The sequence below is a fragment of the Hypomesus nipponensis genome, chromosome 13 (genome assembly GCF_054491055.1).
Source record: "Hypomesus nipponensis isolate SF chromosome 13, ASM5449105v1, whole genome shotgun sequence".
In the NCBI taxonomy this organism is placed as follows: domain Eukaryota; kingdom Metazoa; phylum Chordata; class Actinopteri; order Osmeriformes; family Osmeridae; genus Hypomesus; species Hypomesus nipponensis.
The window spans coordinates 9086696-9109681 of NC_140373.1; the positions used below are offsets into that span (position 1 = coordinate 9086696).

The 22986-nt window shown below is 47.3% G+C and overlaps 2 protein-coding genes across 6 annotated transcripts; one reads left to right on the forward strand and one right to left on the reverse strand.

Moving 5' to 3' along the window:
* Positions 1-132: 132 nt before the first annotated feature.
* Positions 133-18067, reverse strand: baiap2l1a (BAR/IMD domain containing adaptor protein 2 like 1a). Of its 5 annotated transcripts, none has more exons than XM_084671037.1 (15): positions 17719-18067; positions 16615-16690; positions 16314-16400; positions 9295-9356; positions 8535-8606; positions 8279-8413; positions 6657-6809; positions 5917-6072; positions 5632-5761; positions 5208-5424; positions 3108-3167; positions 2832-2979; positions 2083-2163; positions 1434-1474; positions 133-1309 (listed from the first exon to the last, which is right to left on the reverse strand). In XM_084671037.1, exons 1-15 carry the CDS (start codon positions 17767-17769, stop codon positions 1237-1239), a joined length of 1542 nt encoding a protein of 513 aa, XP_084527163.1. In that variant the 5' UTR covers positions 17770-18067; the 3' UTR covers positions 133-1236. The 5 variants fall into 5 exon arrangements, with proteins under 5 accessions (XP_084527163.1, XP_084527162.1, XP_084527165.1 ...); XM_084671036.1 differs by having other exon boundaries at positions 2832-2982; XM_084671041.1 differs by having other exon boundaries at positions 1285-1309; positions 2066-2163; positions 2832-2982.
* A 1031-nt stretch (positions 18068-19098) lies between these two features.
* On the forward strand, positions 19099-22400 carry tmem130 (transmembrane protein 130). Its single transcript, XM_084670633.1, has 8 exons — positions 19099-19208; positions 19311-19396; positions 19496-19667; positions 19753-19898; positions 20105-20189; positions 20370-20572; positions 21316-21428; positions 21699-22400. Exons 1-8 carry the CDS (start codon positions 19201-19203, stop codon positions 21900-21902), a joined length of 1017 nt encoding a protein of 338 aa, XP_084526759.1. The 5' UTR covers positions 19099-19200; the 3' UTR covers positions 21903-22400.
* Positions 22401-22986: the final 586 nt, after the last annotated feature.

The following is a 22986-nucleotide window of genomic DNA, read 5'->3' on the forward strand; positions in this document are numbered from 1 at the left end:
CCTGCGTATTTGCTTACCAGTCGAGTCTTGCGCCAAACTGTGCTGTGATGCCTGTATCATCCATTGCGGGTCACTATTGTCTCATGTTGAATGTAAAGGTGAGTTGGGAAGTTGACGCATAGATGAGCCAGCTTTTAAAATAATACACTTTATATAGTTTTGAAAACTGTGTGGTGGAACATATTTTACTGTGAGGAAAGGAAAGGAAATGGATCACAGCTATTTCCCCCAACAGTTTAAAATGTGTGCACACTTGAGGGCATGTGAAACCTCACCGTGGCAATGTTGGTACATTTGAACTCCATGACAACACACTACAGTAAGTGAACAGATACACAGTTCAGTTTCTCAGTTTCCTTCTTGTCCTTTTCGATTGTGTGTTATACATTTTCTTAATGTAGCTTAAATGAAGACAAATAATACCTATATTTCGTACTGTACATTACAGTATCTACCAGTAGTAAGGGACATTTGATTTTCAACAGTTAATACACAAGCAGTTAAGCTTAGCATAGGAAGCTCAGCAGAGGAATAAAATGACACCCCACTTTCACAATCGTAAAAACAGCAGAAGTCATTACATATTTAGAGCTTGTAGTAATCGGTCAATGCTTCGCCCATCCATGGCACCTAGAACTCATTTAAAGGTTTATGGCAAATGAAAACACAACATACAAATGACTATGAATGTCTAGTCTTCGATTTAACTCTCATTACACATTTGTGTGCATGTGTATGTCATGTTTTGTTTTAAAACCTCAAGGAATCATCTTAAAATATATATAAATAATGTCCCTATCAAAAAACAGTCATGACAATGTAGACTGGACTCCAGCCACCCAGTATGGCTACCCAAACAGTCCATTTAAACCAAACATGTCTCTCTCCCTTCATTCCCACAACTAGCGTACACTGTATATATCTATATATCTGGACAGAACGAACAAACGGGCAAACAATCTTCATCGCTGTCGAGTCAGGAAGGTAGTCTGGATGCTAGTCTGCTCCAGCACTAATCACGCCACTGCCACCACACTTAATGATCATCATCATCACGAGCCTATAACTTCAGGAATTAGTTTGGATCCGTCAGTTCACCAATTGTTTTCTTTTGACAACCAGAGAGTGACGTGGATGGTTTGTGCTGGAACAGGCTGGCATGCAAGGCTAGCAGGACATTGGTTAAGATGGGGGGCTCAAGGAGAGTTTGGTGTGTTTATCTTCGTCATCATGTGATCAGACGATGGGTGCTGATCTGTCGTTGGTGACGGTGGGCCTCAGCCTGACTGTGGCAAACGGGTTCCCGCCTCTGGGAAACAGAAGAAAAACACAACATTATCACACAATGTTCATCTTCCTGAACCATATGATGAAATCATACAGTCCTTTTCATGCCAATATCAACATCCACCGTGTCATTATCAGGTCCTCACCCCAGAAAAGGAGCCTTCCCTATCCCATTGGGTAGGATCATCTGTAAGCAAAACCAAATAAAACGGTTTCGTTAGTTGTAGAACACACACTTACACGCATGTGCATATGCACACATGTACGCAAACACACTCACTCACAAAGATTGGAGAAAGTCTCAAGTCAGACAGGTTTCAGAAGAAAGTCAACTACACGTATTGCTAGAACTCCCCTTTCCTCCGTGCTAGAGTAGCTCTGTATGTACAGAGTGTACCATGACCTCATAGAGAGTGTCGGGAATCTAGAAGATCTAGAATTGCCAGAACACACACCTACACACTCAAACATACACACACACAAAAATAGACATAACTCAAAGTTAGAGAAGAATGAAAAGTACATCACAGACATGCAGAGATGAAACACACTTAAAGACCAGTGAGTCAATCACTTAGGGGGAAGTGGTTAAAACACTGCTCAGGTTTTCAGATATCCTTACAGCCATTATCGAAAAACACTATTTTACACCACAAGGGGGCAGACAGGGCCCAGATGAATGGTCAGGGCCCATCTATGGAGGGGTTAGAGTGCAGGCAGGGCTACGCACAGCAAGCTGTGGCAGAATCCATCGTGGCTTATTGCCCTGATTGCAAACCTGGAGAGCAAAGTCACCTCACGGAAGTCAGAACCGTGGGCTGGAGAGAGGTGGGGGGAGGTGTGCGTGGCGGAGGGGAGTCCTTCTCTAGGATAGCCCTTAGGCAGCAGATCCAGCAGCACACGGAGAGGAGGAGAGGAGGGGAGGGGTGAGGAGAGGAGGGGAGGAGGTCACACAAGGAGATTAGAGTAGAGGAGAGTGGAGGAGAGTAAAGGATAGAGTAGGATAGGAGAGTAGGGGAGAGGGGATAGGAGAGGAGGAGAAGAAAGTGGAGTGGAGGAGAGTGGAGAGGAGAGAAGATTAGAGGAGAGTGGAGGAGAGTAGAGGAGAAAGGAGAGAAGATTAGAGGAGAGTGGAGGAGAGTGGAGGAGAAAGGAGAGAAGATTAGAGGAGAGTGGAGGAGAGTAGAGGAGAAAGGAGAGAAGATTAGAGGAGAGTGGAGGAGAGTGGAGAGTGCCAGATCCTGCCATCCATTATTACTTCCCTCTCAAATCAGCTGACAAAGCAGGTCCTAACTGAAGCCCTGTAGTGTATATAGTCTCCTGTCCTCCAGTCCTCCCTCACTTCCTTCTTCATTCCTGCCGTCGTGGCAAAACCAGGCAGGTAACATTTTTTAAATGTGCTAAATTGTTATGCTTTCTATATGAGGCTTTCTTTCCCCCTCTCCCTCCCCTTTACTCTCCCCTCCCTGCAGCCTCCTCTGACAGGTGACTGGTGTAGTTCAGGTGTAAATGTTGAAGTGTGGTGTTTCTGGGGCGGTTCTGACCGTGTTGTCAGGCGACGGTGAGGAGGGGATGCTGAGGCTGCCCTGCGTGTCATCGCTGTAGTCTGGAGGTGGCAGCAACACATTCTCCTCCTCCTCCCCCTGTTCCAGCAGACCTTCGCTCTGACTCCGCACTGGGGTCCCCAAACTACTGCTGGGCACAAACACACACAGGACAAACACACACGCTCGATGACACAAACCTACATCTACATCTCCAGAGTTCTTACAAATGTACAGTCGGTAGAGCCAGAACAAGCGTTAAGTGATTGTGTTTACCTGTTGGAGAACGCTGGCTCACTGTAAGGCCTGCAGTAAGATGAGGGGAACCAGCCGCGCCTGAGAGCACAACACACACGACAACGTAAGACCAACACCACAGCCACAAAGCTCTCACTGTTCTGACCAAGCACGGAACCAAGGTACATTTTCAACTATCTAATTGCATCGACTGGAATTGGAACCTAACAGGAACTGGAAAACAATGTTGACTTAAATCGTTTTTCTCCAGCCAAGGCAGAAGAAGCAAGAAAGAGAAAGTGTAAAGTGTTGGATGTGTTGCTTAGTAACAGCCAATCCCTGTTTGATTAAATCCTCTATTTGACCAAACTGCCATTGATAACTTCAAATTAAAGGCAATGTCAGCCTCCAGAAGCAATGATAATGGCTGGCAGGAAGAGAGACAGAGGATATATATTTTTGTCCATTTGTCTCTAAGCAGAAATGACAAAGACCTTCTCCTAACCTCCTAGTTAAAAACACTGCCTCTGATCCCTTCCTTTGCTGTAGTGCCAGGGGCTGGAATAATGGGCGAGCGTAGCTGAGAGTTACTTGCCATCTCTCCTTAATAGCATGCACAAAAAAGGTAGAGCTGACATCAAAGGCGGCTTCCAGCAATTAGGCTGACCATGTCTTTTTAAAGCAATAAGACCAACCCATGTCTTCTAAAATGGTTCCCCACAAGCTGCCCAGACATATCTGGTTTAGCAATAACATCAGGGATGTCAGGCCTGACATTTCAGGGTAGAGCCACATCTGCTGCGGCATATTTGGCAGAGACTGAGGCTGCGTGTGCATCAGAAATAAATATCACTGTACAGAGGTGTTCAGTGTCTACGTGTCTGTGTTAGTGTGTGACCGAGTAGGTGCCCGTGTGAATGAGTGAGTGTGGAGGGGGGAGGAAATAGCAGGTGATTCAGCCATATTCCTCTTTCTTCCTCCGCTCACTGACAAACTCAATATCCGGTCCTGCCTCGTCGAGGTGGTCCCTCATCCCACCCCAGAGCGCCCCAGCCCCGGTGCTGCATCCCAGAGCAGCACCACAGAGCAGCAGCGTCGCTCCCAGCAGACCCAGGTCCTGTTAGGCTGGCTGGTTGGGGAGCGGCGCCAGGGCGAACGTACCCTGACAGTGCGACAGAGACGGGGGAAAAGGCAGAGCCTTGCATTCCTGTCATAGTCTTACAGCGTCTGCGGCGCACTTCCAGAAACAGAGGAATGTGAACAATCCACTGCCCCGTCAGATGTGTGTGGCACGACACATGGCAGGAAAGTACTTTTTCTCATTACGAGGGAACGACTGTATCAACGGAATGAACGGCCATTTTGTGACTTGACTGCATTGACATTGAATGTGCTAGCACACCTCATAGATCCACCAGTTTTGGATTGTGAGCGCTGTTCTCATCATCATAGTGGACACAGCCACTTTCACAGGCCCTGCTGTGTGATTCAGTAGCATGTCCTTTGACCGTCACATTGACATATGACTTGATAAGACTTGCTCCTCAGCGAGCACCTGGTTCCTGGGCTGGGCTCCTTTGATTAACCACAAGACTTCATCCTAAGACTTCATCCGGCAAACACCCCAGTCATATTTAGCACTTTTTTTCCAACCGACTACTTGCATCCTTCACAACCACTGACTAATGGTGTGGCCTGTATGAACACAGGCTTGTGATGGTGAACTCACTGCCTGGTCCTATGAACACAGGCTTGTGATGGTGAACTCACTGCCTGGTCCTATGAACACAGGCTTGTGATGGTGAACTCACTGCCTGGTCCTATGAACACAGGCTTGTGATGGTGAACTCACTGCCTGGTCCTATGAACACAGGCTTGTGATGGTGAACTCACTGCCTGGTCCTATGAACACAGGCTTGTGATGGTGAACTCACTGCCTGGTCCTATGAACACAGGCTTGTGATGGTGAACTCACTGCCTGGTCCTATGAACACAGGCTTGTGATGGTGAACTCACTGCCTGGTCCTATGAACACAGGCTTGTGATGGTGAACTCACTGCCTGGTCCTATGAACACAGGCTTGTGATGGTGAACTCACTGCCTGGTCCTATGAACACAGGCTTGTGATGGTGAACTCACTGCCTGGTCCTCTCCAGCTCTCCGTACAGCCAGCCGTCCTTCTCCTCCTGGATGAGCAGCGTGATGACGTCACCTTCGTCGAAGCTGAGCAGTGTGGTGTTGTTCCCGGCCATGTGGGGGAAGATGGTTCGCACCTTGGACTTCCTCCCCAGGTTCAGGCCTGACGACAGGGACACCGACCGGGACAGGCTGTCTCCGTCTTCAGAGCTGCCCTGGTCTGCACGCGCACACGCACACACACACACACACAAGGTTACATACAGTCTCTGATACAACTACAACATGCATTGGCAGGTGCCTTGTCCCCAGTAGGTAGTCAGATAAGCCTGTATTAGAATCTAGGTGTGTTCATTAGACTTCAGTACAGGAAGCTAAGCAGCTCCTCAAGGTACAAGAAGATCTGGACTGGTTTGCTGCAACGTACCTGTGTTCTGGTCGTAAGAGGTGGACCTGATGGGGGACCTGGGGGTGTCCGGGTGGAACATGTTGGCCAGAGGGCTGATTTGGGCCTTGAGCTGGGGAGCTGGAGGGGGGACCATTGTCTCCAGGTTGTTCTAAAAGGAACATGAGAAAACAGGAGCTAACATTCCCCAACTGCCAGGCTCCATGGTAACATTTGTCTTTGTGAGTCACAATACAACACATGCTTCCAGGAAGAGCCCGATTGGTCTCTGATGTCACATCCTGTGATGTCGCGTCACACACTCACGCTGTTGTAGTGCTCCAGGCGTGGCGAGGGTTGGGGGGTGGTGGCGATGGGCGTGCGAAGCCCCTCGATCATGGTCATCACCGTGTCAGGGACCTTGGTGGCATCGCTGCACTTCTCCTGCCAGCTGGGCAGCTTCTCCGCCAAGATCTCCTTAGCCTGCCGATGACAGACGCACCACACTCAGAACTCAAGAGCTTCTTGACCATTCAGAACTCCATCCCCTGCTGCCCTCCCTCCCTCCCCTGCTGCCCTCCCCTTGCTGCCCTCTCTCCCCCTGCTGCCCTCCCTCCCCTGCTGCCCTCTCTCCCCCTTGCTGCCCTCCCTTCCCCCTGCTGCCCTCCCCCTGCTGCCCTCTCTCCCCCTTGCTGCCCTCCTTTCCCCTGCTGCCCTCCCCTGCTGCCCTCCCTCCCCTTGCTGCCCTCCCTCCCCTTGCTGCCCTCCCTCCCCCTTGCTGCCCTCCCTCCCCCCTGCTGCCCTCCCCCTGCTGCCCTCTCTCCCCCTTGCTGCCCTCCTTTCCCCTGCTGCCCTCCCCTGCTGCCCTCCCTCCCCTTGCTGCCCTCCCTCCCCCTTGCTGCCCTCCCTCCCCCTTGCTGCCCTCCCCCTGCTGCCCTCCCTCCCCTTGATGCCCTCCCTCCCCCCTGTTCTCCGTCCATCCCCTACTCTCCCCCCCTCGCTTACTCTCCTTCCCTCCCCACCTCTCCCCTCTCTCTCCCCACCCCTCCTCTGCCCCTCTCCCTCACCTTCTCGTGGAAGGCGGCGGTCTGGTAGGAGAACATGCAGTGCTTGTCCACCAGGAAGCAGAAGCGCCTTTTCTCCTCCAGCAGGGCCTCCTTGCAGCCGTCGGCGATGAACGACTGCATGTCCATCTGACGGGTCGTGACCGTGTCCAGGCACTGAGGGTCATGAGTCATGGGTCAAAGGTCAGGGGAGTCCAAACCGTTCTCATCATGTCAAATGTGGATTCTTCACATTTGTATTCTCCCTAACGTTAAGCAGGACAACGCGGGGAGCGATAGATATGTGTACTGCTCCAGGGGGAGAGCTTTACAGCAACACAACTCAATGAGCTGTCAGGTTTTATGTACAGCGACAGTGAAACCTCAGAACCATCGTCAATATGCTTGCGAACTCCAGTCACGTTCCTGTCTCCGCTACTGAAGACTAGAGCTAATGAGCCTCCTAATCATCGTCCCTGCAGTGACTAAACCCCCCTACCCCCACCCCCCAGAACAAATGCTGTTCCAGTGCCTGGATATAGTGGATCTTCTATCATGCCAGCCCCTCACTTTAACCAGTCACTTTATACAATAAGTTGACTGAAATGTACATCTTTCCAGCGAGGGGCTCAGAGAGGCAGTCACAAAGAGAGGACCTCTTTAAAACCCCCCCCCCCCAACCACCACCACTCCCCCTCCCCTTATCTCTCCACTCTCCCGTTCCCGGGTTGCCATGGTGACAGTGAAAGCGGGTTTGTCTCTGGGGTTCTGGTTTCCTGGTGGTGTCACAGACCCTCCTCTAATGTCTGTTCCATTCTCTCTCTTTTTCTTTCCATCCCTTCATCCCCCCCCTAAGATGGGCCCACACAGGTTCAAGCACAGAGCTCAAAAGAGAGAATGTGTGAGAGACAGACAGAGAGAGACAGCGATAAAGAAGAGAGCAATGGGAAGATAAAGATAAAAGAGAGAGACTAAGAGACAGATAAAAAGAGAAAGAATTTGCTTGTGTGTGTATGCCTCAGTGAAGCTGAGGTAATATCAACATTATAGAGCACTGTGCAGTTGGACAATCGAATCTCCTCACCTTCCTTCGGTGGTGTTATATTTGTTGGCATTTGTAAAACCCTAGAGTATGGAGGGTTCCAGTCCATTTCACCAGCCAGTTTCACAGTGATACGAAATCTTATTACTCTATTATCTCTATTGCCATTCAGGTGTAAAGATAATGTAAGCACTGATACCAGGGTATGTGACAGACATAAACAGCCACGCAAGAGTATTGGGTAACGTGGACAATTTAACATTTAAGTTCATGAACTGACATCGGTCAACATAGAACTATGAAACCAATTAATAAATCAGATCTGCCAGAGAATCAGGAAACAGCTCTCACACGTGAATGCAAACACACACACCTCATCAATAACCCCTCTTGTCGTTCTGATTGAAGTGTTTGTGTGTCAGAAGGACAATTAGTGAACAAGCTAACTTCCTCCAGCCTCACCATCTGGGCTGATCTCCAATACACCAGCTTAGCACTCTGAGGACACGATGTGCTGTGAAACCCCCACACCTCTCCACAGAATCCCACCGTAAACCATCAAGTCTAGGTCACCAGTCACCACTCCACCTGCTTCTGGCCTCACCTCGTTCTCCTTGATCTGGTACTTGCTGGCGTGCTTGCCTTGGCTCTTCCTGCGAAGCTTCTTCAAGTCTGTCTGCGAGCGGTCTAGCGAGTCCTGCTTCGACTTGTGCTCTGATTGGTACCGCTTGTAGGTGGCCTGGGCCAGAAGAACAGGATCACAGCAGAACCGGGTCAAACACTCCCCTGATACGGCCACATGCCTGGGCTGAACTTCATTTACTTCACCACGCATGCCAGTGCTGTTTATTCATACTTACAGTCATATACTTCACGTCCATGTCGGTCTTCTTCTCCAGCTCAATGATGATTTCCTTGTGGAACCTCTTGAACTGGAAAAACAGTAGAGTGAGGGTCATGTCATGGATGCAGTTCTGCAGGTGGTTGCAGATCGATACAGGAAGTACAATGGACTGGCGATGCCATGGCGATAAGACTGAAGAGGAATGCTGTAGAGATCATGACTTTCCAAGTAGGACAAATTCCTGCAGGAGGCCTGCTTATCTCCTGCTCTGAGTTAAAGATTTACTACTTTCCCCTCTTATAGATAAAACAGAATCAACATAGCTGGCAGATCGAGAACCCTTATATCATCAAGTGGTGACAACACAGGCCTTTTAAATAGCCTGGATACCAAGACTCTAGAAAGTGCGCTTTTTAACTGCACTTAACAAACAGACTGTATCTTCAAGAGCCGGAGCTGTGAGGTTGGGTTGGTCCAGGTCAAGGGTGATACGTCAGCCTGTGGTGCAGACATGTCATCCTGACATACTTATGTTGCTGTTGCCAACAGTCACTCCTGGGGCTTAACAGCAAGTATTCTGAGTCCGACAGATAATAGCTTTTCTCCTCGTCCTCCTCCTCCTCTTCCTCCTCTTCTCCTGTTCTCGTCAAACTCCACTACCCTTTCACTTCGAGAAAGAGCACTCAGAAAGACGACAGGTAGGAGATTTGAGGTGAGGAGAGAGCAGTGCAGAGGGAGAGAAGAGCAGAGGAGAGAGGAGGGGAGAAGGAACTTACGTTCTCCTCCATTTCCAGGTGAACCTTCCTGTGAACCTCAGAGATATCCATAAGAACCACACCTATAGGTACAGGACACACAGAACACACACAGTATCACATACCTGAGTTGACAAAGTTTATTATATCATTATAGACAAATGTTTAGCACGTGTACTGTAGGTGGTTATAGAAATGCAGAAACAGGCAATGACAAGTGTTTTCATCTAGATCAATGTGCAATTGAGGTATGGATGGAAAGTGGCCATACAGATTATCATAGACAAACAGACACAGAACAATCCCCATAGACACACAATCAGAGCAGCCTGGCACTGCGGACAATGGAGGACCATACTGGACCAGCAGGACAATAGCAGCTGACCAGATACCCGCCCAGCCACAGACACAATGGAGTTGAATCTAGAGGTTCTGGTCTGGTCAGGACAGTAAAGGTGAGTGTATTCTGGTCGGCGCCAGGTGTGTGTTTGATTTAGACTGTGATGTGAGAATGACACAGCAGGATAGATGACATCAGCCAGCTTGGCTGGTTGGTTTACATGTGTAATACATACATAAAGGAATGGGGAACCAGGGACATCGCCTGTGTCAACTCATACCTTCCACAAACACAACAACAAGTATTCACCTGAAAATCCCCTCATTTCAGGAGGCCACACCACAACTGGGCCTGGGCAAATGACAAACTCTCTCAGACACACACTCACTTCGACCCCCAACCTCGGAACTCACACACACACAGCCAGCCCCAGCCCCAGCCCCAGGTCCAGCCCCAGCCCCAGGTCCAGCCCCAGCCCCAGGTCCAGGTCCAGGTCCTGGTCCAGCCCCTGGATCAGCATGGCTGTACATAGGGCATTGTAAGCATCCACAGCTACAACAACATTGCCCTCTGAAGGTCACCAGAACACCCTAGTAAATGCTGCCTTTGTACTCTGGGTGGGGTGGCAGTGGGGCGGAGGCAGGGGAGCTCAGGACAGGGGGACCAGCTGTTTGTACAGCAGCAAAAACAGCATGAGCTGGGGAGGAAGGCTGGCACTGAGGCTGGGGAAGAGGCTGAGACTAGGCCTGGAGTGGAGGCAGGAGAGGCTGGGGTAGAGGCTGAAACTAGGCCTGGAGTGGAGGCAGGAGAGGCCTGGGATCAGGGCAAGGGTTAAGTTTGACTAAGTTTAGAGCTTGTGGGCTGGGCCTGGGAGTGAAGATGTGTCTGGGAAGGAAAAGGATTCATGCATCACCACTCCTTGGAGTCATGCAGACAGAGCATTGTGTAAAGACAACACACCCTGTATTAGGACAAGGTCTCTGTATCCACCTCACATGGAATGATTCATCCTCTTCAGATTGCAATTTGTGTGTAGCTGGTAATCTTCCACTCATCACCCATCTCTCTCTCTCTCTCTCTCTCTCTCTCTCTCTCTCTCTCTCTCTCTCTCTCTCTCTCTCTCTCTCTCTCTCTCTCTCTCTCTCTCTCTCTCTCTCTCTCTCTCTCTCTCTCTCTCTCTCTCTCTCTCTCTCTCTCTCTCTCTCTCTCTCTCTCTCTCTCTCTCTCTCTCTCTCTCTCTCTCTCTCTCTCTCTCTCTCTCTCTCTCTCTCTCTCTCTCTCTCTCTCTCTCTATTCATTCCCTTTGTCTCTTTATCTCATCCCCCTCATCTCTTCTTTGGACCTCTTTTTCTCTGAGCCGAGCCAAACAGACAGATCACAACTACTAGTTTGACCTGTGATTCTATAATCCCACATATGACCCTCAGGTCTCCCCTGCCTGGCTGTCTGGGAAGGCCCAAGCTCTGAAATAAGGACTCTGATACAGCAATCTGTCTCATCTACGGCCCTATGGGACCAGCCAATCACAAACACACACACATCTGCATGTTACATAAGAACAGATTTTTAACAACGTCAACCACAGTCGGAGCCAAGAGGAACTTAACGTTGGATTGAGCAGCTTGGTCATTAATTTGAGACAGCATACACACTGTATCTAATCTGTGGCTTGGGCAGATTACTTCTATATTTACCCTGGAGGGAGAAGGCCCTTGCACAATGAGAGCTGACAAAACATGTCAAGTGCATATCACAGTACACTTAACCTACCAAGGGCTCTTGCTCATCGCTCTTGAATCCTGTAGTTCTAGAACTTGATCACCTTAGTTCTTAAACACTAGGTTTGGTTTTACAGCACCATTAGACTCCAATAATCATAACCACAAAACGCTACAGTCGAAATCATCCAGCTTTTTTATCGGTATGTCGATAAGACAGAGAACAACAACAGACATTCTCTACAGGTGATTTATGATGTATGACTAATGCCGTGTGCGTGTGCCCTCTGGCAACACAACACACGTCATCATCATGGTGTTTCTGGAAGACATGAAAAGGAAACATCAGATCAGAAAAATCAGAGCTGAATCCAGGGTCTGGGCTCCACGCGATCAATCTTTTCTCCCAGCCAGAGACTGAGGAAATCTCGGCTACACCTATTTGAGTCAGGCTGACAGGCAAACAGTGACAGCCAGACAATCTGGAGGCCAAACATTCCTATCACAGGTGGGGAGTGAGGGGGGGGGGGGTTGTTGGGAGATTACCACAGAGAAATCCATCCATCCCCGATGTCCTTGTGATGTGATTCACATCCACAAAACTCCCATAGACTGGATCATTTGTTGCTATAACAAGGTGGTGACTGGGATATGCATCCCTGATCAAGGAGCAGCAGAACTTTAACATGTGTAAACTCCATTGTGCATATAAACCCACGATATCAAACAGCCCTGTGTTTAATGATTGATGAAGTGTTAGGGCCAGTAGGGTCAAGTGTGAAATGTCTTGGGAAGGGGAGGGAGGTAGGGGGAAGACGGGGCAAGGGGGAAGACAAGGCGGGGATGTGGGAGTGTGACTAAGACCATGAGGTAATATTTCATAAAATATATTGAATTGATATATTACTCCATCCATCCATCCATTTCCATTTCCTTATTCAAATAAGTAACTTATCTGAATGTCAGGTAGTTGAACCATGAATAAGAAATCAGTGATCTGAAACTAACAGTAGGTGTTCCACCAACCAGCTCACTCAGTCAGTCAGTCAAGAAGGAGGGTGGATAAGTGAGTTTTCTACATTTTCAGACAGGACTAGATGTTTCTGCTTTGACCACAACACATTTTTAGACAGTAAGTGTGAGACAAGGAGTGGGAGCGAGAGGGAGAGACAGACAGAGAGAGAGAGAGAGAGAGAGAGAGAGAGAGAGAGAGAGAGAGAGAGAGAGAGAGAGAGAGAGAGAGAGAGAGAGAGAGAGACAGACAGACAGACAGACAGACAGACAGAGAGAGGGAGAGACAAACAGACAGAGAGAGAGAGACAGACAGAGAGAGAGAGGGAGCGACAAACAGAGAGAGAGAGAGAGAGAGAGAGAGAGAGAGAGAGAGAGAGAGAGAGAGAGAGAGAGAGAGAGAGAGAGAGAGAGAGAACAGAGACAGTGGTTTCAGAGAAAGCAAGGTGTCTGTCAAGGAGGGTAAGACTAAGTGTGCATGTGCATGTTTCTGGGCTCGCCGACAGCCCAATGTTGACACCGTGTCCACTTTTGTTGACGTACTCTGACAGATAGTTAGGCAGCACTGTGGGATGTTTCCACCGGGAAACTCCGGAGAGGGACTCACAGAGAACAATCACCAACATTAACACAACCTCCCGCTGCTGCTTCATGTTGGTGTACACAGCAAATTAACTATGAAGACTTCTCGGCCACTTGGCTAGTCTTCCGTCACTACTGCACACTGTAACATACACTGCACAAGTGTATGTTGTCAGCTAGACTGAGAAAACTCCTATCAAACCGCTAGACAGCATCTGTTGAGGTTGGACCTTCAACAAACTCAAGTTCCCCTCCATAGAGCATTATCCTTCAAAAAAAATGGTTGCCGTCAAATAAGCAAGGTCAGTCTAGGACACACTGTTAAGTCGTCTCCTGAGACACTCAAACAATCCTGAGACACTCAAACAGTTGGGTGGACACTGTTTACCTTTCTTTACTCCCAGTGACAGCTCGGGTTCAATATTTAAAAAATATTTTTCAGCCTGCAGGTTTGATAAACAGCCCAAAGAAAAGGTGGAAGGGCGGGGGGCTCTCTCTTTCTTTTAATCTTTCTTTCTTTTGTCAGCAACACTCCAGCTCTGCTTTGTGCTGTGCCCAGTCCACTCTGCCTTGCCCATAAAACACAGGGCAAACTCAGTCCCTGTGTGTGTGTGTGTGTGTGTGGGGGGGGGGGGGGGGGGGGTGAGAGACACATTCTTGACTGGCAAATACACAGTGTGACCTTCTGCTGGGAAATTATAATGTGAACTAGAAATGAATGGTCTGTAGACCATGGCTAGAGTGACAGCTGTGCAGTGTACTGTATGTACAGTGAGTTCATTAGAGATACATAGGCATGTGTCTCTATGGGGTCATGTGTGCTCGCCTGCATGTACAGTTCCCCTCCACGCACACTTCCTGGCCAACAACATGATGAAAGATGCTTGTTATTTAACATCCAGGTATTTTCCATGACACTGAATGACAGGAAGGAGACTGGCTGGCAGTCTCTCTCTCTCTTTCTCTCTCTCTCTCCTTGTTGTTAGCAGAGTAGGGTCATTCTTCTCAATTCCCAGCTGTGGCACAAACAATTAACACTGCAACAACAGGACAGCTCTAATGTTTGCTATGAGAGAAAAATTTAAAACTATGTTTGTACCTGCTAAAAAAAAAAAAAAAGTTTGTCAGTTGCATTCTTACACCTCTGGGGGTCATGTAGGTGTGTGTGGTGAGAGTGGAGCGAGGAGGTAACCTCTGAAAGTGACATTATCGAGTCACCTCTCTCTATCTGAGGGACCTCGGTAGGTTTCAGTGATAAGACAATTGTTCCACGTTCCGTACCACTGTGTGTTTCTCAAAGTCACAGAACAAAAGCCAGAGGTCCAAGCCAACGGTCTCCAGGGAGGTCCGAGCAGCAGCACTCCACTAAGCACACAGCAGGTCTTTACCAGACCTGGTGGGAACCAGAGATAGCTGCTGTTGCCCACCCAGAGCTTTCCTTTGTAAAGTGGATCAGGACAAAACTCTGGCCTGTACATAGCGGACTTGGGTGTGGTGAGACACCCATTATGTCTTGGCATTGAGGAAGCCTGTCAGAGGTACACAAGCAGTTATGAAACCCAAGAAGGGTGTGGCATGATGTTCAGGAACGAGGAAGAGTGTGTGTGAGTGGTGCAACACCTGTTATTGTACCGGGAATATGATATCCCTTTTGATTAGGTGACATGCGCTAACCTCAGGTCACACCACACTGCTCACCCAGGGGACACTTCTTCACGTCACCTCGGTGCACTTGAGCTGGCATGGCAGAGGACGGGGGTGGGAGGGTGGCCCTGCTTCTGCCATCATTGGAATGGATTTGATCAATGACACTTGGGTTTAATGTAGTCATGGGAATGGAGTCAAGAGTGTGGAAGTGGGAACAGGTCTGATTGATGACCGTACTGACAGTCCCCGAGATGAGAGGACACGGAAGTGGAGGCTGTTATTGCTTGCTTGAACATGTTGAAACGAATCCCCCGGCACTTCTGACTCAAATTAGGAGTCAGATTCAAAAACCTGGGGAGTCAAGTTCATGAAGGCTTGGAAAATTGTGTGTCCTTAGATCTCATTTTAACAACCGAACTTGCTCTACTCAGACCTTCTAAAAGGGTTTAGGGGGAGGTGTTTAGAGAGGGGGAGATGGGGGGTGGAGGGTGGAGGACTGAAATGGTGGGAAATAGTTGTCTCTGTCTGTCTTATTTGTTCTGTGTATTTGCTGCCTGTCTCAGAGCGATGCCTGAGAGAATTCACACCATCTCTCGGCTGTGGTCTGCTCTGGACGGGCAGGACAGGAACAGATACACTCTGACAGATATAAAACTACTACAATCAACGTTTCTCTGGCAGACATATGTTATTCCATTCCACAACTTATGATTTGTGATGCTTCGATTGTCAATCTCAGTAAACTGTGGGAGTCTTTACATTGCAGCAATTTACACATGCGCATCGCCACACGCACACACGCGCGCACACACACACACACCTACACACCTCCAGCAGGGATGGAGGGTAAGACGCTCTGACATCAGAGAAAAAAAGATTGTAGTTCGTCAATATTCCTCGTGCATGTCCGTGAAACCATCTCTCTTTTTATTCCCCCTTTCACATCATTTCTCTCCCTGTCTTTGTTCTGTCTTCCACTTTCTCTGAATGTACTTTTCTTTTGTCCATGTCCACCCCCCCCATCTCACTCTCTCCATGTCCAGTTCCTGGCTCTGTGCACGTAAATCAGAGCCCGTTCACCTAGCTGCCCTGTCGCCGATGACAGAGGTTACATCAGAGCAGAGGAGGCTGGCTGATGGGCCATAACAGCCGCGGACAGAGACCCAGAGAAGTGGGTCACCTGTTCAGCCCACAGCACTCTAACACAGCAGGCTGGTGGACTCCTCGGAAGGCAATAGCAACTTGTAGGAATAATGACAGCAGGGGCGAGAGAGATCGACCGAGGGTGGGAGAGAGGGAGGTGGAGAGATGGAGAGAAATAGGGAAGGTGATAGTTGGAGAGACTGAGAGATAATGTAGAACCGAAGAAAAGGAGGGATGTAGGGATGGAGAGATGACTATAATGGGAAGATGGAGAGGTAGAGAGACGTGCGAGAGCTACAGCAACACAGCTACCGCTATAATCACGTATTGTATTGAAGGACTTGACTGTCGTAAATATCAAGGGAAATTGATTTTCTTCTATCCTCAAGTGTTATTCGTATGACAATGAGACACATTCATGCACATCTTCTTTGCCTCAGTAAAGGTACATTTGACAGGTCGGAGACATTCTGGCTTCTGTGCCAGTTCTCCTGGTTGAAACAGCCCAGTCAGGGCCTCACCTCCAGTGTCTCACTTTAGACTCCTATGGCACTCACACATGTGGACTCACAGTCAGGGTGTGCCACCTGTCAACTCACCTAGTTCTCTGGACACAGGAGACACGGCAGCAGTCTCCCCTATCTTAGACACAGCGTCAAAGTAGGTCTTCCCAGCCAGAGTCATCGCTGTTGGGGAGACAGGCAGGCAAGTGATCAGACAGACAGACAGACAGACAGACATACAGACAGATAAAAATAACACAACTTGTTATTTCCTGAAAGTTAAATGTATCAACACCTATAAATGCCCTTTAGTTTGTTAGATAAGTCAAACAATAAAATCATTGACAGGCAATAAAGCTGTTATTATAGAACATGCAGACGGAATGCTTGTGTTTACCTGCCACAGATTTCTCGTAGCTCTTCCCCAGATTAACCAGATTCCTCAGGCCAGGGTTGAACTGCTCCATCACATTCTAGAACAGAGAAGGAGAGGGGCGTGGGCGTGTGGTGGGAGGGGGTTCAGTTCATGCCTTTGCACTTGAGTCTGTGAACTAGGCTGCTTATTACTAAAGTGACAACAGTCACTGTTCCACTAGCAAATTTCAATGCACTTACCAGCAACACATGAATACTTTTGTTGCTGCATGAGGGAAGCTCTAATTTTGTAATTTACTAAGAAAATATGGCGTGTGCTTGTTTTGAAGTACCTACATTTTGTATAAATATCACCATGCCGTAATGAGACTTTTAATCATTAACACGAAGCTTCACATATTACTGAGAGGGCAAAGTCCCAAACAGACCATCTACTGTGACAAACTTAATCTGCCTATTGAAATTCTTCCACAATACAGCGTTGTGGACTCCCTCAATGTCTCTATTCCCCAGACACACCCTCAATAGAACAATCAACAGACAAGTTGCCAAAGCCGTATGCACCCTTCTGAAAGAAGTGAGAAACGGTAGTAGGAACAGGTTCCTTCACTTCCAGGTATATGGATCTTTGGCAGTTGTCTAGGGCCATTAACAAACGTATTATTTCAAGACACTTTCGGCCTGCCAGCACAGGTGTGGCGCAGGCAGACAAGCGTCGCGAACTGATCATTTGAAAACGATTGGATGACGTTGTGATTGATCAAATCAAAGTTGGGTTTCAGGTACTGGTCATTTAACTTACAAAAGGGGGATGTGAAGAGGTTTCACCACAGGTGTAGCCTATCAACCTTCCCTTGTGCCTACAGGTAAACAGTCCAAATAGCGAGTTTATGTTTATCTTGTAATGACAAGTTTATGTCTCTTCAAAACAAGAACCTTATCAATAATTAAGCTTTCCCCAACACAAATTGACATCGAGGAGAAGCCTAATGTCTAAAATGTAGCCTACTAAAAGTTTATAAAAACTTGGAGGATTGAATCATTTCTGGATTACATCGGCAAGTGTTGTAGGGGGATTGTCTATGGGTTAAAAATGTAATCCTATATATTCACTCTAGCCACTTACCTTATATGTACTTTCGGTCAGTTTATTCACATCGTCTGGATCTCGAGACATGTTTGCAGGAGTGTTTTAAATGTAATTCAAATAAATTAAAACGTCTGAACGGTTCCGTTGCAGTCTTTTAGATCTATAGTAATAATGACGGGTGTCGGCTACAAATCCTAGCCTTTTGAATCGTTTGAATGCTTTTTAATCCAGGAAAATGCCGGATGTCTTGTAAATAGCAGCACGCATTTGGATAAGCAGAAGAAGAACTCGCCAGTGGTGGCCAACGGTGCATTGAGCTTTACCGCTGACTGAAACCACTATCAAACTTTCAACACGCATCTGTGTGTACACCCTATGTGTTCTGCGTGCTTGTGCTTGTAGGGGCGGGAGACCGAAAAGGGGGACCTTGACGTCACGGTCGTTGCAGTGCTTTCCGTGATGGATGCGTCATGTATAAATGTGTTTGAGCAATTGGAGGCCAGAAAATAAGACTTTACAACATGCATCTATTCTTAGACTTAATTTTCATTTCAAGACTTCTTTAATTGTTACGGACAACTTCGTTGCTGTAAAAATTAAGCCAACTACTCACCTAAGACATCTCAGTATCATGGCATTATAAATTAATTATGTTCCGTATGAAGCTGGTCTTAAACCGTTTAAATGTTGAAATACGAGGTTTTCTTTTCATCCAAGTAATATATTTGTAAGCTATTTTACCTACATTTTTATGTTGGAGACGCATTCTCTCTGATGTAATTACCTATAGGATTAAAGTGCATAACTGTGACTTACTGCACAGACTATCCGTATAGGCACATCGCCATCTAGTGACATTATTGATATCTGCAGTCTCAGCCGAGCCTCAGGTCGAAGAATGGAACACCTGACATGACATCTAAACTGTAATATTTACCTCGAGAAAAGAAGAGAAAAGAAGGAAGATCCCATCAACAGGTGAGAGGGGGAGGCACCCACCTATTTCAAGAGAGAGAAGGAACGAAAGAGAGACCAACGGGTGAGGGACAGACAGGCTTACTGAAAGAGGGAGGGACAGAAGCACAGTTGTGTGTGTCATCTCATCCTAGATCCTACAGCAAAACCCAACTGCACGTTTTGAACAAGGCTAAAGGAGACCTTAAGAAAAAGTTGAACAAAAAAAGTAGGCCTATATCCGTCATTCTCATGCTCACTGCTCAGCAGACTGGCCTGAGCGTAACCGTGGGGAATCCATTGAATGACCCCCCCACACACACTCCTCTTTAGAGTTATCTATGCTTGAGAACACAACGGGGCTTTGTGTCACTAGACCCTTATGTAACGCATGGCGCTGATTTCCAAGGATCATCAACACGACATAAAGCCATGGCCAAACTTGATTGCACCACTTTCAACATAACTCCTGACCAAGCTCCATGACAGTAACGTTTACAGACGAATTTCCTCAGTATTGCGGTAGCCTCTCAATTTGTAACTCCTGTGCGTTGAAAACTGCATATGTATCGGTAAATATTGTACCCTTTAATAGCATTTGTACACATATGTTACTGTGTGGTGTTTATACTGTTTGTTTTTCCAAATATTTCTGCTTATGGTCTGTTTTCCAGAAATAAACTTGCGTGGGTATGCCTGTCTTTGCCCCTGATCCTGAGCCTTACAGTTTCTGGGGCCACAGATGAATTGATCAGCTTGGGTAGGTCATTTTAAGATTGAATTGAGGCAATATTTTTGGGAAATGTACACAATACTAATCGTATGTAATCTAATCAAATTAAATTGTCTTTTTTTTCAGAAAATGTTGCGGGGAAGCTCCTATTTTATCAGAAGGAAGGCAATGCCACGTACCTGCGGGACAGTGGAGAGCTGGCCTCCGAGATAACCACGGAGGCCATGTTCGAACTGTTCGATCCCAAGAATACTTTACGGACAGCGCACTTCAGTTACACTTGGGACTTCGGAAACGGGTTTGTGGACTCTGCTTATCAAGCCGTGAATTCCGATTTACGTTTCATAACTGAAACCGTCTTTTTTTTTCTTTGTTTTGGGAAGAGAGGTGATAAAGGGCTTCAAACCGTATGTGAAATACAACTATATGGCATCAGGTAACTACACCCTGCGGCTCAGAGTGGGGGCCAACGTCACCAAACCCGCCACCATACTGACCGGGGTTTATAGTATGGATGTCACGGTGCTGGGTATGTGGACCTATTCAAATATTCGAAATAAACAATTATTATTTATGTCCAGAATGATTCATGGGGATATTATGATTTGAAATAGTCTTAAATCTGTCAAAAACAGATAACATTTTGTATGTTGAGGGTACCTGATTAAGTGGCACCTTAACATTCTGACTGTGTATCCATGTGAAAGGTGAAAAAACATTACATTTTTTCTTTAGATGCCATCAAAAACATTGAACTGACAGGGCCTACTACCTACCAGGTCTCTCAAAATACCAGTCTGGCTGTTCATGTGGATGGAAGGTTAGTGTGTGTGTCACAGTTTCCAATTCATGGTATGTAACCAGTGCATGTTTACTCCTTGTGGACCACTGCAAACGGAGTATTATTTGTGTTCTAAACCTCTCTCCTTTATTTGTGTGCGTGTGTGTGGGTGTGTCCTTTCTTCGTGTGTGTGTGTGTGTGTGTGTGTGGACTCCCCAGTCCCCCTATGTGGGTGTGCTGGCGGATCTTGCCCAACTGTGTGACAGACACGGCAGTGGGGTGTCAGCTGACCATGCTGTATGAGAACACACTGAAGCTGAACCACACCTTCACCTCCACCGGCGTCCACTGCCTGGACATCAGCGCACGCAACGAAGTCAGCACGCTGCAGACCTCCTACAGCTTCTTCGTCAGGAGGGCCCGTAAGCTGCTTCTGTCTCTGCATCGTTAGGAAGAAATAATGTACCTTTGCCACAATATGTCACAGACGACCCCTGGGGTGCCAACGAAGTCATTGCCATAGTTACAGTCTATGATAGGATTTGATAAGAAAGTAGGTCTGGAAATATGACCATTTAAGGACAGCCTAGAAACAGGACTTAACAGGTCCTGCTGATGAGATCTGAAGAAATGATTCCCCCCTTGCCATCCTCGCCCACCTGCTGCCTTCCCTTCTTTTCTTCTTTCAAGGTCTCAATGGTCCTTTACACTGAGATTTAAGTGTTACAACAGTACTTTACTACGTCAGAATGCCTTCAGAATCATACTGAGGAATCAGTTCAACCCCAGCTGGACCAGACTGGTTCAGGCCAGCCAGGGCAGCACATGTCCTCTATGGCAGATGCATTGGTCACCCTATAACTGCTGCTGGGAATTCATTGGGGAGTCTGAAGTCTTGTGACCAGGTTGTAATCAAGAACAATAGGGTCTTTAACACCAATAGTATCAGTGAAATTTTTCAAAGAGGTACCCGAGGTACTGTTTGGGTGGGGGTGCCTGGGGAGGGGAGTTAGGTCAGCAGTTAAGAGCTACCTCCTAAATGGAACTAGCGTGACATACACTCTCGATTTAAAAACTGTGAACGCCATCAAGACCTCCATTTCATCCTCAGCTTCAGGGAAGCAACTGCTTACTAGCAGCATATTCTCTCTGTGTTTCCTTACAGCCTTCAGTAACCTGTTCTTCATCCTGCCCTGCGCAGCCATCCTCGTGGCAACATTCTGCTTCATTGCAGTGGTTGCCTGTCGCCCTTGGCGTGGAAACAAGATGAAGCCGAAGGTAGGGAGGACAGACACCAGGACTTACTTGCTGCATTCACTTGTGATCCCTAAGCTGACGTGCTTAGTACTGTTTATAATATGGTGTTGCTGTCACCTGTCCACGGCTTTTTCAGTGAGAAAATTAGGAAGATTTCAGTGTATTGTACTAGTTGTCAAGTTTGGGAAGATGTTTCGCAACATGACCACAAGGGGGCGAACAACACAAACACTGGAACGAGAAACACCAAAACCAATGCTATCGAGCATCTGCGTGTGTGTGTTTCTACAGATGGCTGCGTTCTCCAGAAGGTACACTTTCACTAAGATGGAGCTGCGGTCCCAGCAGGAAGCCCCTGGGCCCTCCTCCGTCTACTCCTCCATCCAGCCCTCATCTGCAGGGAGAGCAGAGAGGCAGCCTCTCATCATGCAGCACGGGACACGGCCCACCCTCTACCGGACTTCACCCCTCTCTCCCTCTGCTCTGTCCAAATGAGTGTTAGAAAAGTCACAAAACCTCACACTTATCACACTTAGCTCCCATTAGAACTATTAATGATAGATAGACTGAAATGTATATAAAACTTGTTTTCTTAAAACCTTAAAGTTTTTTTTTTTTTTTACTATTCAATGTAACAAGTTTTTCCGCTGTGAACTTTAGGAAGTGGGAACATCAAAAGTCCAAGGGTAATGTAGTGTATTGGGTCTCTACGGTGATGAATGATGACTGTCAGTCGCTTGGTGGGGAGGGATCTTAATGGTGGACACCTGGGGGCTGCAGCATAAACCAATCACAGACCTTGGTGAGAGAAGAACACTGATGTGTGGGCACTGTCATGTGATTAATGAGAACGACCTTGAGGCCCACAGGCATGAGTTGCCTGGAGCCTGCAGCGGCTTTGCATCAGCACAAACTGAACTCGCTCAACATTTTGTCATTTGTACATGTACAATTGAGTGGACTTGGATGGAAAATAAAGGAATAGTTCTATAGGAGAGCTTATTACTCCCAAACTGTGTTCAACATCCCTGTCGATTTGTTTCTGGATGTTTCTGTGTCTTAATCATGGTTTATTGGTTGTGCACAGCACAGCTACCTATGTGAGAATGTACAGTACCTACAGTTCCAGTCTGTAGGGTTTGACATTCCACTCCACAGTGTTGTTGAGGAGATATATGTGAAACTATGAGCAGCACAGTGTTTACAAGGTCAAATAAGTACCAAAACGATGCTGACCATTACCCACATACTGAATCACAAAAGACTCTTCTGTTCAACAGCCACATGGTCAAGCAACTGCTCTGTCCGTTTACCTGTATACAGGAAAGCGAGAGTATGTTGCTCATGAATGTATATTTATCTTGAACGCTTTGCCACTTAATTATTGATTAGGTCATTTCTGCATCAAGTATGTTAAGCACAGTTTTAGCACAGGACAAAGCAGACAGGACTTTGAATCATATTATCTGTAGCCTTGTCTCAGGCTTCTGAAATGATGGTTCTGTTCAGATCCCACACAATAACCTTCTGGAAGGGATTGGGCACCACACAATGCTCTTCTGGATCAGAAAGGACTGGG